The sequence below is a fragment of the Diadema antillarum genome, unplaced genomic scaffold, assembly GCF_040938485.1.
Source record: "Diadema antillarum isolate AM-2024a unplaced genomic scaffold, OU_Dant_1.0 scf00000071, whole genome shotgun sequence".
NCBI lineage: Eukaryota > Metazoa > Echinodermata > Echinoidea > Diadematoida > Diadematidae > Diadema > Diadema antillarum.
In genome coordinates this window covers 938,338-953,909 of record NW_027270960.1, presented here as the reverse complement: position 1 = coordinate 953,909, position 15,572 = coordinate 938,338, and the positions used below count along the sequence as shown (strand labels likewise).

Sequence of the window (15,572 nt, the reverse complement as noted above, 5' to 3'; positions counted from 1 at the left end):
GTCATATCAAGTGGCCTACAAAATGGCTGGGGATGAAAGGGTTATCAAAAATTTTCCGCAAAATAGAAGTGTATTCAGAGGTTCAGAGAATAAAGGGGTTAATTACAGGGAACTGTGATATTAATGGGCCTACAAATAGCTGGGAATGAAAGGGCTATCAAAAATTTTCCTGCAAAATAAAAGTGTATGCAGAGGTTCAGAGAATAAAGGGGTTAACCAAATGTTCTGCCAAATCAAAGGGATACAAAACAGTTGGGAATGAAAGGGTAATTGGAAATTTTCTGGAAAATGAAAGCGTGCACAGAGGTTCCGAGAATAAAGGGGTTAATTAAAGGGAACTGTCATATCAAAGGGCCTACAAATTAGCTGGGAATGAAAGGGTTATTTAATATTTTCTGTAAAATGAAAGGGTATACAGAGGTTCAGAGAATAAAGGGGTTAACCAAATGTTCTGCCAAATCAAAGGGCCTACAAAATAGGTGGGATTGAAAGGGTTATTGAAACTGTTCGGCAAAATGAAAGGTTGCACAGAGGTTCTGAGAATAAAGGGGTTAATTAAAGGGAACTATCATATCAAAGAGCCTAAAAAATAGCTGGGATTGAATGGGTTAGTGGAAATTTTCTGGAAAATTAAACTGCACACAGAGGTTCAGAGAGTAAAGGGGTTAATCAGATGTACTGCAACATCAAAGGGTCTACAAAATAGGTGGGATTGAAAGGGTTATTGAAACTGTTCGGCAAAATGAAAGGTTGCACAGAGGTTCAGGGAATAAAGGGGTTAATTAAAGGGAACTCTCATATCAAAGAGCCTAAAAAATAGCTGGGAATGAAAGGGTTATTTAAATTTTTTTTGGTAAAATGAAAGGGTATACAGAGGTTCAGAGAATAAAGGGGTTAACCAAATGTTCTGCCAAATCAAAGGGCCTACAAAATAGATGGGATTGAAAGGGTTATTGAAACTGTTCGGCAAAATGAAAGGTTGCACAGAGGTTCTGAGAATAAAGGGGTTAATTAAAGGGAACTGTCATATCAAAGGGCCTACAAATTAGCTGGGAATGAAAGGGTTATTTAATATTTTCTGTAAAATGAAAGGGTATACAGAGGTTCAGAGAATAAAGGGGTTAACCAAATGTTCTGCCAAATCAAAGGGACTACAAAATAGGTGGGATTGAAAGGGTTATTGAAACTGTTCGGAAAAATGAAAGGTTGCACAGAGGTTCTGAGAATAAAGGGGTTAATTAAAGGGAACTATCATATCAAAGAGCCTGAAAAATAGCTGGGAATGAAAGGGTTATGTAATTTTTTTTTTTGTAAAATGAAAGGGTATACAGAGATTCAGAGAATAAAGGGGTTAACCAAATGTTCTGCCAAATCAAAGGGCCTACAAAATAGGTGGGATTGAAAGGGTTATTGAAACTGTTCGGCAAAATGAAAGGTTGCACAGAGGTTCTGAGAATAAAGGGGTTAATTAAAGGGAACTGTCATATCAAAGAGCCTACAAATTAGCTGGGAATGAAAGGGTTATTTAATATTTTATGTAAAATGAAAGGGTATACAGAGGTTCAGAGAATAAAGGGGTTAACCAAATGTTCTGCCAAATCAAAGGGACTACAAAATAGTTGGGATTGAAAGGGTTATTGAAACTGTTCGGAAAAATGAAAGGTTGCACAGAGGTTCTGAGAATAAAGGGGTTAATTAAAGGGAACTATCATATCAAAGAGCCTAAAAAATAGCTGGGAATGAAAGGGTTATGTAATTTTTTTTTTTGTAAAATAAAACGGTGCACAGAGGTTCCGAGAATATAGGGGTTAATTCAAGGGAACTGTCATATCAAATGGCCTACAAAATAGCTGGGAATGAAAGGGTTATGGGAAATTTTCCGGAAAATGAAAGAGCGTACAAAGGTTCTGGGTAAAGAGGGGTTAACCAGATGTACTGCCACATCAAAGGGCATATAAAAAATAGCTGGGATTCAAAGGGGGATTGAAAGGGTTATTGAAATTGCTGCAAAATTAAAGGGTGCACTGGGGTTTTGAGAATAAAGGGGTTAATTCAAGGGAACTGTCATATCAAATGGCCTACAAAATGGCTGGGGATGAAAGTGTTAGCAAAAATTTTCCGCAAAATAAAAGTGTATATAGAGGATCAGAGAATAAAGTGGTTAACTACAGGGAACTGTCATATCATAGGGCCTACAAAATAGCTGGGAATGAAAGGGTTATTGGAAATTTTCCTTAAAACGAAAGTGTATACAGATGTTCAGAAAATAAAGGGGTTAATTACAGGGAACTGTCATATCAAAGGGCCTACAAATAGCTGGGAATGAAAGGGTTATTGGAAATTTTATGGAAAATGAAAGCGTGCACAAAGGTTCTGGGTAAAGAGGGGTTAACCAGATGTACTGCCACATCAAAGGGCATACAAAATAGCTGGCATTGAAAGGGTTATTGAAACTGCTGCGAAACTAAAGGGTGCACTGGGGTTTTGAGAATAAAGGGGTTAATTCAAGGGAACTGTCATATCAAGTGGCCTACAAAATGGCTGGGGATGAAAGGGTTATCAAAAATTTTCCGCAAAATAGAAGTGTATTCAGAGGTTCAGAGAATAAAGGGGTTAATTACAGGGAACTGTGATATTAATGGGCCTACAAATAGCTGGGAATGAAAGGGCTATCAAAAATTTTCCTGCAAAATAAAAGTGTATGCAGAGGTTCAGAGAATAAAGGGGTTAACCAAATGTTCTGCCAAATCAAAGGGATACAAAACAGTTGGGAATGAAAGGGTAATTGGAAATTTTCTGGAAAATGAAAGCGTGCACAGAGGTTCCGAGAATAAAGGGGTTAATTAAAGGGAACTGTCATATCAAAGGGCCTACAAATTAGCTGGGAATGAAAGGGTTATTTAATATTTTCTGTAAAATGAAAGGGTATACAGAGGTTCAGAGAATAAAGGGGTTAACCAAATGTTCTGCCAAATCAAAGGGCCTACAAAATAGGTGGGATTGAAAGGGTTATTGAAACTGTTCGGCAAAATGAAAGGTTGCACAGAGGTTCTGAGAATAAAGGGGTTAATTAAAGGGAACTATCATATCAAAGAGCCTAAAAAATAGCTGGGATTGAATGGGTTAGTGGAAATTTTCTGGAAAATTAAACTGCACACAGAGGTTCAGAGAGTAAAGGGGTTAATCAGATGTACTGCAACATCAAAGGGTCTACAAAATAGGTGGGATTGAAAGGGTTATTGAAACTGTTCGGCAAAATGAAAGGTTGCACAGAGGTTCAGGGAATAAAGGGGTTAATTAAAGGGAACTCTCATATCAAAGAGCCTAAAAAATAGCTGGGAATGAAAGGGTTATTTAAATTTTTTTTGGTAAAATGAAAGGGTATACAGAGGTTCAGAGAATAAAGGGGTTAACCAAATGTTCTGCCAAATCAAAGGGCCTACAAAATAGGTGGGATTGAAAGGGTTATTCAAACTGTTCGGCAAAATGAAAGGTTGCACAGATGTTCTGAGAATTAAGGGGTTAATTAAAGGGAACTGTCATATCAAAGGGCCTACAAATTAGCTGGGAATACAAGGGTTATTTAATATTTTTTGTAAAATGAAAGGGTATACAGAGGTTCAGAGAATAAAGGGGTTAACCAAATGTTCTGCCAAATCAAAGGGCCTACAAAATAGGTGGGATTGAAAGGCTTATTGAAACTGTTCGGCAAAATGAAAGGTTGCACAGAGGTTCTGAGAATAAAGGGGTTAATTAAAGGGAACTGTCATATCAAAGGGCCTACAAATTAGCTGGGAATGAAAGGGTTATGTAATTTTTTTTTTTTGTAAAATGAAAGGGTATACAGAGGTTCAGAGAATATAGGGGTTAACCAAATGTTCTGCCAAATCAAAGGGCCTACAAAATAGGTGGGATTGAAAGGGTTATTGAAACTGTTCGGCAAAATGAAAGGTTGCACAGAGGTTCTGAGAATAAAGGGGTTAATTAAAGGGAACTGTCATATCAAAGAGCCTAAAAAATAGCTGGGAATTAAAGGGTTATTTTTTTTTTTTTGGGTAAAATGAAAGAGCATACAGAGGTTCAGAGAATAAAGGGGTTAACCAAATGTTCTGCCAAAGCAAAGGGCCTACAAAATAGGTGGGATTGAAAGGGTTATTGAAACTGTTCGGCAAAATGAAAGGTTGCACAGAGGTTCTGAGAATAAAGGGGTTAATTAAAGGAAACTGTCATCAAAGGGCCTCCAAATTAGCAGGGAATGAAAGGGTTATTTAAAATTTTCTGTAAAATGAAAGGGTATACAGAGGTTCAGAGAATAAAGGGGTTAACCAGATGTACTGCCACATCAAAGGGCCTACAAAATAGGTGGGATTGAAAGGGTTATTGAAACTGTTCGGCAAAATGAAAGGTTGCACAGAGGTTCTGAGAATAAAGGGGGTTAATTAAATGGAACTGTCATATCGAAGAGCCTAAAAAATAGCTCGGAATGAAAGGGTTATTTAATTTTTTTTTTTGTAAAATGAAAGGGTATACAGAGGTTCAGAGAATAAAGGGGTTAACCAAATGTTCTGCCAAATCAAAGGGCCTACAAAATATGTGTGATTGAAAGGGTTATTTAATATTTTTTGTAAAATGAAAGGGTATACAGAGGTTCAGAGAATAAAGGGGTTAACCAAATGTTCTGCCAAATCAAAGGGCCTACAAAATAGGTGGGATTGAAAGGGTTATTGAAACTGTTCGGCAAAATGAAAGGTTGCACAGAGGTTCTGAGAATAAAGGGGTTAACCAAATGTTCTGCCAAATCAAAGGGCCTACAAAATAGCTGGGATTGAATGGGTTAGTGGAAATTTTCTGGAAAATTAAACTGCGCACAGAGGTTCAGAGGATAAAGGGATTAATCAGATGTACTGCAACATCAAAGGGTCTAGAAAAATAGGTGGGATTGAAAGTGTTATTGAAACTGTTCGGCAAAATGAAAGGTTGCACAGAGGTTCTGAGAATAAAGGGGTTAATTAAAGGCAACTGTCATATCAAAGAGCCTACAAAATAGCTGGGAATGAAAGGGTTATTTAATTTTTTTTTTGTAAAATGAAAGGGTATACACAGGTTCAGAGAATAAAGGGCTTAACCAAATGTTCTGCCAAATGAAAGGGCCTACAAAATAGGTGGGATTGAAAGGGTTATTGAAACTGTTCGGCAAAATGAAAGGCTGCACAGAGGTTCTGAGAATAAAGGGGTTAATTAAAGGAAACTGTCATCAAAGGGCCTCCAAATTAGCAGGGAATGAAAGGGTTATTTAAAATTTTCTGTAAAATCAAAGGGTATACAGAGGTTCAGAGAATAAAGGGGTTAACCAGATGTACTGCCACATCAAAGGGCCTACAAAATATCTGGGAATGAAAGGGTTATTGAAACTTCTGTAAAATTAGAGGGTGCACAGAGGTTCTGATAGTAAAGGGGTTAATTAAAGGGAACTATCATATCAAAGAGCCTACAAAATAGGTAGGATTGAAAGGGTTATTAAAACTGTTCTGCAAAATAAAACGGTGCACAGAGGATCCGAGAATATAGGGGTTAATTCAAGGGAACTGTCACATCAAATGGCCTACAAAATAGCTGGGAATGAAAGGGTTATAAAAAATTATCAAAGGGCCTACAAAATAGTTTGGACTGAAAGGGTTATTGAAAGTGTTCGGCAAAATGAATGGTTGCACAGAGGTTCTGAGAATAAAGGGGTTAATTAAAGGGAACTATCATATCAAAGAGCCTACAAAATAGCTGGGAATGAAAGGGTTATTTAATTTTTTTTTTGTAAAATGAAAGGGTATACATAGGTTCAGAGAATAAAGAGGTTAACCAAATATTCTCCCAAATCAAAGGGCCTACAAAATAGGTGGGATTGAAAGGGTTATTGAAACTGTTCGGCAAAATGAAAGGTTGCACAGAGGTTCTGAGAATAAAGGGGTTAATTAAGGGAAACTATCATATCAAAGGGCCTCCAAATTAGCTGGGAATGAAAGGGTTATTTAAAATTTTCTGTAAAATCAAAGGGTATACAGAGGTTCAGAGAACAAAGGGGTTAACCAGATATACTGCCACATCACAGGGCCTACAAAATATCTGGGAATGAAAGGGTTATTGAAACTTCTGCAAAATTAAAGGGTGCACAGGTTCTGGGAATAAAGAGGTTGACCAGATGTACGGCAACATCAAAGGGCCTACAAAATAGGTAGGATTGAAAGGGTTATTAAAACTGTTCTGCAAAATAAAACAGTGCACAGAGGTTCCGAGAATATAGGGGTTAATTCAAGGGAACTGTCATATCAAAGGGTCTACAAAATAGCTGGGAATGAAAGGGTTATTAAAAATTTTCCTTAAAACGAAAGTGTATGCAGATGTTCAGAGAATAAAGGGGTTAATTACAGGGAACTGTCATATCAAAGGGGCTACAAAATAGCTGGGAATGAAAGGGTTATTGGAAATTTTCCGGAAAATGAAAGCGTGTACAAAGGTTCTGGGTAAAGAGGGGTTAACCAGATGTACTGCCACATCAAAGGGCATATAAAAAATAGCTGGGATTCAAAGGGGGATTGAAAGGGTTATTGAAATTGCTGCAAAATTAAAGGGTGCACTGGGGTTTTGAGAATAAAGGGGTTAATTCAAGGGAACTGTCATATCAAATGGCCTACAAAATGGCTGGGGATGAAAGGGTTATCAAAAATTTTCTGCAAAATAAAAGTGTATACAGAGGATCAGAGAATAAAGTGGTTAACTACAGGGACCTGTCATATCATAGGGCCTACAAAATAGCTGGGAATGAAAGGGTTATTAAAAATTTTCCTTAAAACGAAAGTGTCTACAGAGGTTCAGAGAATAATAGGGGTTAATTACAGGGAACTGTCATATCAAAGGGCCTACAAATAGCTGGGAATGAAAGGGTTATTGGAAATTTTCTGGAAAATGAAAGCGTGCACAAAGGTTCTGGGTAAAGAGGGGTTAACCAGATGTACTGCCACATCAAAGGGCATACAAAATAGCTGGGATTCAAAGGGTAATTGAAACTGCTGCAAAACTAAAGGGTGCACTGGGGTTTTGAGAATAAAGGGGTTAATTCAAGGGAACTGTCATATCAAGTGGCCTACAAAATGGCTGGGGATGAAAGGGTTATCAAAAATTTTCCGCAAAATAGAAGTGTATTCAGAGGTTCAGAGAATAAAGGGGTTAATTACAGGGAACTGTGATATTAATGGGCCTACAAATAGCTGGGAATGAAAGGGCTATCAAAAATTTTCCTGCAAAATAAAAGTGTATGCAGAGGTTCAGAGAATAAAGGGGTTAACCAAATGTTCTGCCAAATCAAAGGGATACAAAATAGTTGGGAACGAAAGGGTTCTTGGAAATTTTCTGGAAAATGAAAGCGTGCACAGAGGTTCCGAGAATAAAGGTGTTAACGAGATGAACTGCAACATCAAAGGGTCTACAAAATAGCTGGGAATGAAAGGGTTATCAATAATTTTCCTGCAAAATAAAAGTGTATCCAGAGGTTCAGAGAACAAAGGGGTTAACCAAATGTTCTGCCAAATCAAAGGGCCTACAAAATAGCTGGGATTGAATGGGTTAGTGGAAATTTTCTGGGAAATTAAACTGCGCACAGAGGTTCAGAGGATAAAGGGGTTAGTCAGATGTACTGCAACATCAAAGGGTCTACAAAATAGGTGGGATTGAAAGGGTTATTGAATCTGTTCGGCAAAATGAAAGGTTGCATAGAGGTTCTGAGAATAAAGGGGTTAATTAAAGGGAACTGTCATATCAAAGAGCCAACAAAATAGCTGGGAATGAAAGGGTTACTTAAAATTTTTTGTAAAATGAAAGGGTATACAGAGGTTGATAGAATAAAGGGGTTAACCAAATGTTCTGCCAAATCAAAGGGCCTACAAAATAGGTGGGATTGAAAGGGTTATTGAAACTGTTAGGCAAAATGAAAGGTTGCACAGAGGTTCTGAGAATAAAGGGGTTAATTAAAGGGAACTGTCATATCAAAGGGCCTACAAATTAGCTGAGAATGAGAGGGTTATTATAAATTTTCCACAAAATAAAAGTGTATACAGAGGATCAGAGAATAAAGTGGTTAACTACAGGGAACTGTCATATCATAGGGCCCACAAAATAGCTGGGAATGAAAGGATTATTAAAAATTTTCCTTAAAACGAAAGTGTATACAGAGGTTCAGAGAATAAAGGGGTTAATTACAGGGAACTGTCATATCAAAGGGCCTACAAAATAGCTGGGAATGAAAGGGTTATTGGAAATTTTCTGGAAAATGAAAGCGTACACAGATGTTCAGAGGATAAAGGGGTTAACCAGATGTACTGCAACATCAAAGCGTCTACAAAATAGGTGGGAATGAAAGGGTTATTTAAAATTTTCTGTAAAATGAAAGGGTATACAGAGGTTCAGAGAATAAAGGGGTTAACCAGATGTACTGCAACATCAAAAGGTCTACAAAATAGCTGGGAATGAAAGGGTTATTATAAATTTTCTGGAAAATCAAAGCGTGCACAGAGGTTCTCGGAAAAGAGGGGTTAACCAGATGTACAGCTACATCAAAGGGCCTACAAAATAGCCAGCTGGGATTGAAAGGGTTATTGAAACTGCTGTAAAATTGAAGGGTGCACTGGGGTTTTGAGAATAAAGGGGCTAATTCAAGGGAACTGTCATATCAAATGGCCTACAAAATGGCTGGGGATGAAAGGGTTAGCAAAAATTTTCCGCAAAATAAAAGTGTATTCAGAGGTTCAGAGAATAAAGGGGTTAATCACAGGGAACTGTGATATTTAAAGGGCCTACAAATAGCTGGGAATGAAAGGGTTATCAATAATTTTCCTGCAAAATAAAAGTGTATGCAGATGTTCAGAGAATAAAGGGGTTAACCAAATGTTCTGCCACATCAAAGGGCCTGCAAAATAGCTGGGATTGAATGGGATATTGGAAATTTTCTGGAAAATGAAAGCGTGCACAGAGGTTCAGAGGATAAAGGGGTTAACCAGATGTACTGCAACATCAAAAGGTCTACAAAATAGGTGGGATTGAAAGGGTTATTGAAACTCTTCGGCAAAATGAAAGGTTGCATAGAGGTTCTGAGAATAAAGGGGTTAACCACATGTTCTGCCAAATCAAAGGGCCTACAAAATAGCTGGGATTGAATGGGATATTGGAAATTTTCTGGAAAATGAAAGCGTGCACAGAGGTTCAGAGGATAAAGGGGTTAATCAGATGTACTGCAACATCAAAAGGTCTACAAAATAGGTGGGATTGAAAGGGTTATTGAAACTCTTCGGCAAAATGAAAGGTTGCATAGAGGTTCTGAGAATAAAGGGGTAAATTAAAGGGAACTTTCATATCAAAGGGCCTACAAAATAGCTGGGAATGAAAGGGTTACTCAAAATTTTTTGTGAAATGAAAGGGTATAGAGAGGTTCAGAGGGGTTAACCAGATGTACTGCCACATCAAAGGGCATACAAAATAGCTGGAATTGAAAGGGTTATTGAAACTGCTGCAAAACTAAAGGGTGCACTGGGGTTTTGAGAATAAAGGGGTTAATTCAAGGGAACTGTCATATCAAATGGCCTACGAAATGGCTGGGGATGAAAGGGTTATCAAAAATTTTCCGCAAAATAAAAGTGTATTCAGAGGTTCAGAGAATAAAGGGGTTAATTAAAGGGAACTGTCATATCAAAGGGCCTACAAATAGCTGGGAATGAAAGGGTTACTTAAAATTTTTTGTGAAATGAAAGGGCATACAGAGGTTCAGAGAATAAAGGGGTTAACCAAATGTTCTGCCAAATCAAAGGGCCTACAAAATATCTGGGAATGGAAGGATTATTGAAACTGCTGCAAAACTAAAGGGTGGACTGGGGTTTTGAGAATAAAGGGGTTAATTCAAGGGAACTGTCATATCAAAGGGCCTACAAAATAGCTGGGAATGAAAGGGTTATTGGAAATTTTCCAGAAAATGAAAGCGTGCACAGAGGTTCTCGGAAAAGAGGAGTTAACCAGATGTACTGCCACATCAAAGGGCCTACAAAATAGCCAGCTGGGATTGAAAGGGTTATTGAAAATGCTGTAAAATTGAAGGGTGCACTGGGGTTTTGAGAATAAAGGGGCTAATTCAAGGGAACTGTCATATCAAATGGCCTACAAAATGGCTGGGGATGAAAGGGTTAGCAAAAATTTTCCGCAAAATAAAAGTGTATTCAGAGGTTCAGAGAATAAAGGTGTTAATCACAGGAAACTGTGATATTTAAAGGGCCTACAAATAGCTGGGAATGAAAGGGTTATCAATAATTTTCCTGCAAAATAAAAGTGTATGCAGAGGTTCAGAGAATAAAGGGGTTAACCAAATGTTCTGCCATATCAAAGGGCCTGCAAAATAGCTGGGAATGAAAGGGTTATTGGAAATTTTCTGGAAAATGAAAGCGTTCACAGAGGTTCCGAGAATAAAGGGGTTAATTACAGGGAACTGTCATATCAAAGGGCCTACAAAATAGCTGGAAATGAAAGGGTTACATAAAATTTTTTTTTGTGAAATGAAAGGGTATACAGAGGTTCAAAGAATAAAGGGGTTAACCAAATGTTCTGCCAAATCAAAGGGCCTACAAAATATCTGGGAATGGAAGGGTTATTGAAACTTCTGTAAAATTAAAGGGTGCAGAGAGGTTTTGAGGATAAAGGGGTTTAAATCAAGGGAACTGTCATTTCAAACGGCCTACAAAATAGCTGAAAATGAAAGGGTTATTGAAAATTTCACTCAAAATGAAAGTGTATGCAGAGGATCAGAGAATAAAGGGGTTAACTACAGGGAACTGTCATATCAAAATAGCTGGGAATGAAAGAGTTATTGGAAATTTTCCTGAAAATGAAAGCGTGCACAAAGGTTCTGGGTAAAGAGGGGTTAACCAGATGTACTGCCACATCAAAGGGCATACAAAATAGCTGGGATTGAAATGGTTATTGAAACTGCTGCAAAACTAAAGGGTGCACTGGGGTTTTGAGAATAAAGGGGTTAATTCAAGGGAACTGTCATATCAAATGGCCTACAAAATGGCTGGGGATGAAAGGGTTATCAATAATTTCCTGCAAAATAAAAGTGTATGCAGAGGTTCAGAGAATAAAGGGGTTAACCAAATATTCTGCCAAATCAAAGGGCCTACAAAATAGCTGGGAATGAAAGGGTTATTGAAACTTCTGCAAAATTAAAGGGTGCACAGAGGTTTTGAGAATATATATATTCACTTAGGCATCTCTGGTTAATCAGGTACACAGTTTAACCCGCTGAGGACGGACGGATTTCCCATAGACACTTGCCCGAGTATACTCGGGACTTGTCCTCAATAGGTTAATCCAGGCACTCCAAACACCACTCACCTGCAGACATCTAATGCTTTGCGGACATCTCCTGCCACTGCTGCGACCTTCCTAGCACAGAGCTGTACAGCTGTGGGTTCTACAACTGCTTCACCATCCGATGATGACTAATGGCAAGAACAAGAGAATTAGATGTGAAAAGCTTCCTTTTATAATTACATTTCTTATGGTTCTTAGACTGGTAGAATATTACTTATCATGCATCAAATGGAAGATAAATCTTAATTCATTCAAAAAACTTATAGTATATCAAGTAGTACAGAACATATTCAAGTTTTGTATTTTTTTGAACTTATTGGTGTACAACTGTTTATTAATCCAAAGCCTAAAGCTGAAAAATTATGCTATAATTATGCTATGCTAATTTTTCATCAAACTGCAGATTTAGATAGGAATGGGATTGTCTGATGAACACCAGCCCATAATCCTTGGGGAAAACATTGATTTGAATCACATACAGTATATACCAAAAGAAACTTTGCGTTAATCAACATTAACGTTTCATTAACGCAAGCGGTTTCACCTGAATCGTTAGTAACGCAAAGTAACGATCGGGAAAATTAACGTTTGTAGTAACGATGAGTAACGATGAGTAACGATCCCTCACGCAAATTAACGATGTTTCGTTAAAATTAACGATAGGTAACGCAAGAACTCACACGAGATTTTGGTTTTGTAACGAGACCTGGTGAAAGGACGACGTAGCCCCTGCCGAGTGTAGCGATTTAGCGGAGTCTTTTCGCGAATCGAATCACGATTTCGCGAATGGTTTATTTGCGACCGGCGTCACCAAAAACGCACGCCGGGCCACCAAAAAAAGCCGGATGTTTGCCTTCAGTTTTGAAAATGAACAGCGGTAACTATCGGCTTCGTAAGCATCAGGCCTCGAATTAACCGACGGCCATGGCCGTCGGTGCCCCTCTCGTTGGCCGTAATGCCTTTTTTTGATCAAAGTTACGGCCAAAAAAAAAAAAAAAGTGCCCTTTTTCTTGGGGCCGTGGTGCCCTTTTAGAATGAAAGTTATTATTTATGACGTATGATGCCCTTTCTCAAAGTCTCTTTAATAAGCTTGAACAACTTTCCTGATCTCAAATATCATACCTTCAGTTCACTCGCGTCCCGATGTATCTGATTCAAACTCAAAGTATCTTTCCGAGATACGAGACGACGTGTACGTACATGTACGCCCGACCGGCTTTTACCGTCCCGACTGCCTCCGCAGCGCAGCGGCCGCGAGTATGTACTAGCTAGGCAGCGCATATTCAGATAGAGTGAACTCCAAGGGTGGTATTCTGTAAGGATCCTAGGACAGCTCTCGCTCCTAAATACGCGATTGGTATTCTGTAACACCGCGCGTAGGAGGAGAAATAGGATAGTGACGTCAGGGATCCTTATTTCTCTCCCAGTTTAGGATAGGGGCGTAACTTGATATGTTAATTAGATGTAATTAGATGTTAATGAGATCTTAAGATAAGTGGTATTCTGTAAGCACAAGTAGGATCAAGTTTAGGAGCAAAAATAAGGATAGCCTCTAGGCAATCTTTCTCTGGCGATTATGCCGGGCTATTGCGTATATAGGCCTACTGACGACCCACTGTCTCTTATTTTGTATGTTCATGAACAAGAAAATAGATACATGAATCGTATAACAGAGTTATCTGTCCCTTTCATACTGAGGATTCTAAAACTGCAGTCTATTAAGTTCGAAACAGTTGTATTCTTTATCTAGCTGGTATGTGTTTATTTGTTTGTTGTTCGCCATTTTCAATTCAATTCACACTTCATTTTATTCGGCACAAAATAAATAAAAAGTACATTATGTACACAATAACAACAAAAGCTATTATTATAATTATAATTGATATTGTAATAATAATAATAATTATTATCATTATTAATATTATCATTGTTATTATTATTATCATTATCATTATTATTGTTATTATTATTATTATTACTATTATTATTATTATCATTATTGTCATTATTGTTGTTATCATTATTATTATGCTCAACGTCTGCCCGAACGTCATGCGGACGCGGTGCAAGTAGCCTACCTTCGCCGCCCACATTACGTGACCCTCGAAGTCGTTGCTATGAAGATCTAGTAACCAAAGAAAAAGAAACGTACGCAGTGTGCTTCTAGGTCGCGTGAAGAATAAAGCAGGGCCGACTGAACGTTTTTAAAAGCGTGGGGGCCTACTTCTGGGTTTCATGAGCTAACAAGAAAAAAAAAATAAAAAAAAGGTCCTCAGCTCCTCTCACCCTTTCCATTTCTGGGTTTCTTCAGCTGACAAGCGAATAAAAAAAAAAAGTCTACATTGGAAAAACATAACCTTACCGCGCTCCGCACACTTCAAGATCTCTATCTATTTCTATTTAGTGCCACTTACGTACTTCCGGGTTAAAAAAATTGTGGGGGCCCAAAGTGATGACACCTTATGTATTTCTTTGTGTTCCGCCGGCCATGTAAAGTATTAGTAACGCAACGATCCATACGCTCACATTATTGTTAAGACGTACGTATAGTGTGTGACGCAACCCGGTGACCTAACAGTCCATGTGCATGGATTAACATTTTTTTTTTTCCAAAATGTAGTGAACTTACGTGTTTATACGGTTACAGCTCGTTATTCCGAAGGTTCGTTATTCCGAATGCTCCAGTCCGAAGATTCGTTATTCCGAAGGTTCGTTATTCCAAATTTCATTTTCGAATTAACAAATCTTCAGAATAACGAACCTTCGAAATAACGCCACAAATATTCGGATTAACGAACCCTTTTTCATTTTCGGATTAACGAACCTCTAGGTATGGAGAATTTGTGTGTTTCGGATTAACGAACCTTCGGAATAGCGAACAGCACCCGTATACAAGGATATCATGGAGCTATAGTAGCTCCATGTTTATATCTTTGTTTAATCTATCAGTAATCTCCTTTATTTATTCTGTTTATTTATTCTGTTATCATTGCCCTGCATGTTAGTCTATACTACCATAAAGATAGGGGAGAGCTAGCGGGGTGAATTAAGAGGGACAAAAATTGTGATTTGATGAAGTTTCTCGAATAACTTTCTAATATCTAGAATGGCCGGGTACATGTGTATCGGACCAAAAGACTTTTGATGCTAGCCATATAACGGGTTGCTACGCTTTATTCGTATAAGTCTCATATTTGTGTTATCATTGTTTTTTGTTTTTTTCCTGGGAGAAGTGGAACATTGGTTTGGTTTAAGTGGGACAAACAGTAGGTCCTAACTATAAGCAAGACATTATTATTACAAGCATATCGATCATATTTATAGAATAATGTGAGCGCATGTGTGTGTGTGTCTGTGAGTGCATCTATTATTATCATTATTATTATTTATATTTATTTAAGAAAATCTTATATATTTTATAATAACTTTGAATTAAGGGCGAAGTTTGGCATGCAGTGATGATATCCCAGTTTACCCCAACATCCTCCAAAAGTTCAAAATTTGAGCTAATTTCTGCAAAAACTTTAAATGCTAATTAATGGAACTCGTAAGGTCACATCTATTATGGTGGGCTAAGTGCGTGCTAAAGCTTTGATAATCAAAATTGTATTCTTAACTGTAAAATTAGACTGACAATACATTTTAACTCCTCGCACAGTAAGAGCTGCGTGAAGCGCATGTTTGAGCAATGTAGATCTTGGGCGCGCATTGCGTAAAATTAGCCAGATGATTGGCTTATAGATACTGCGCCGGGCGTGTCCTGTCTTTCCTCATTAATATTCATTATTCATAAATGACTGTCCTAGGATAGGCTTAGGACAGGCTTACAGAATACCGATTTTGCCTGTCCTAAGGGTATCCTATTTTCTGTCCTACGCGCGCTCCTAGGATCGAAATAAGGATCGCGCTTACAGAATACCACCCCAAGTTCACCAAGAAAAAAGAAAAATCCCACGATGCCAAGGGGTGCCAGACTGGGGAATGGGGAGGGGTGGAGAGAGAGAGAGAGACCAATCAACGGAAGAAACCGCGCGTACTGGCGCATTCTTGGAGGTCATGAACTGTCTGTCACAGACTAATCATAGCAATCTACACGCGCACGCAAATTCCTTTGCCTTGTGGTTTTGCCAGCCAGCTGTCGGAATGTGCTTTGAAGTTTCATGGCAGCCTGG

General features: G+C 38.2%; 1 protein-coding gene across 1 annotated transcript in view; it reads right to left on the bottom strand.

Moving 5' to 3' along the window:
- LOC139717017 (cell division control protein 6 homolog) overlaps positions 1-15,572 on the bottom strand; it is a 68,923-nt gene that overhangs the window by 39,393 nt on the left and 13,958 nt on the right. The window contains exon 9 of the mRNA XM_071628533.1: positions 11,422-11,528. Within this exon, the coding sequence (XP_071484634.1) occupies positions 11,422-11,528 (107 nt within the window). The remainder of the gene's footprint in view (positions 1-11,421; positions 11,529-15,572) is intronic.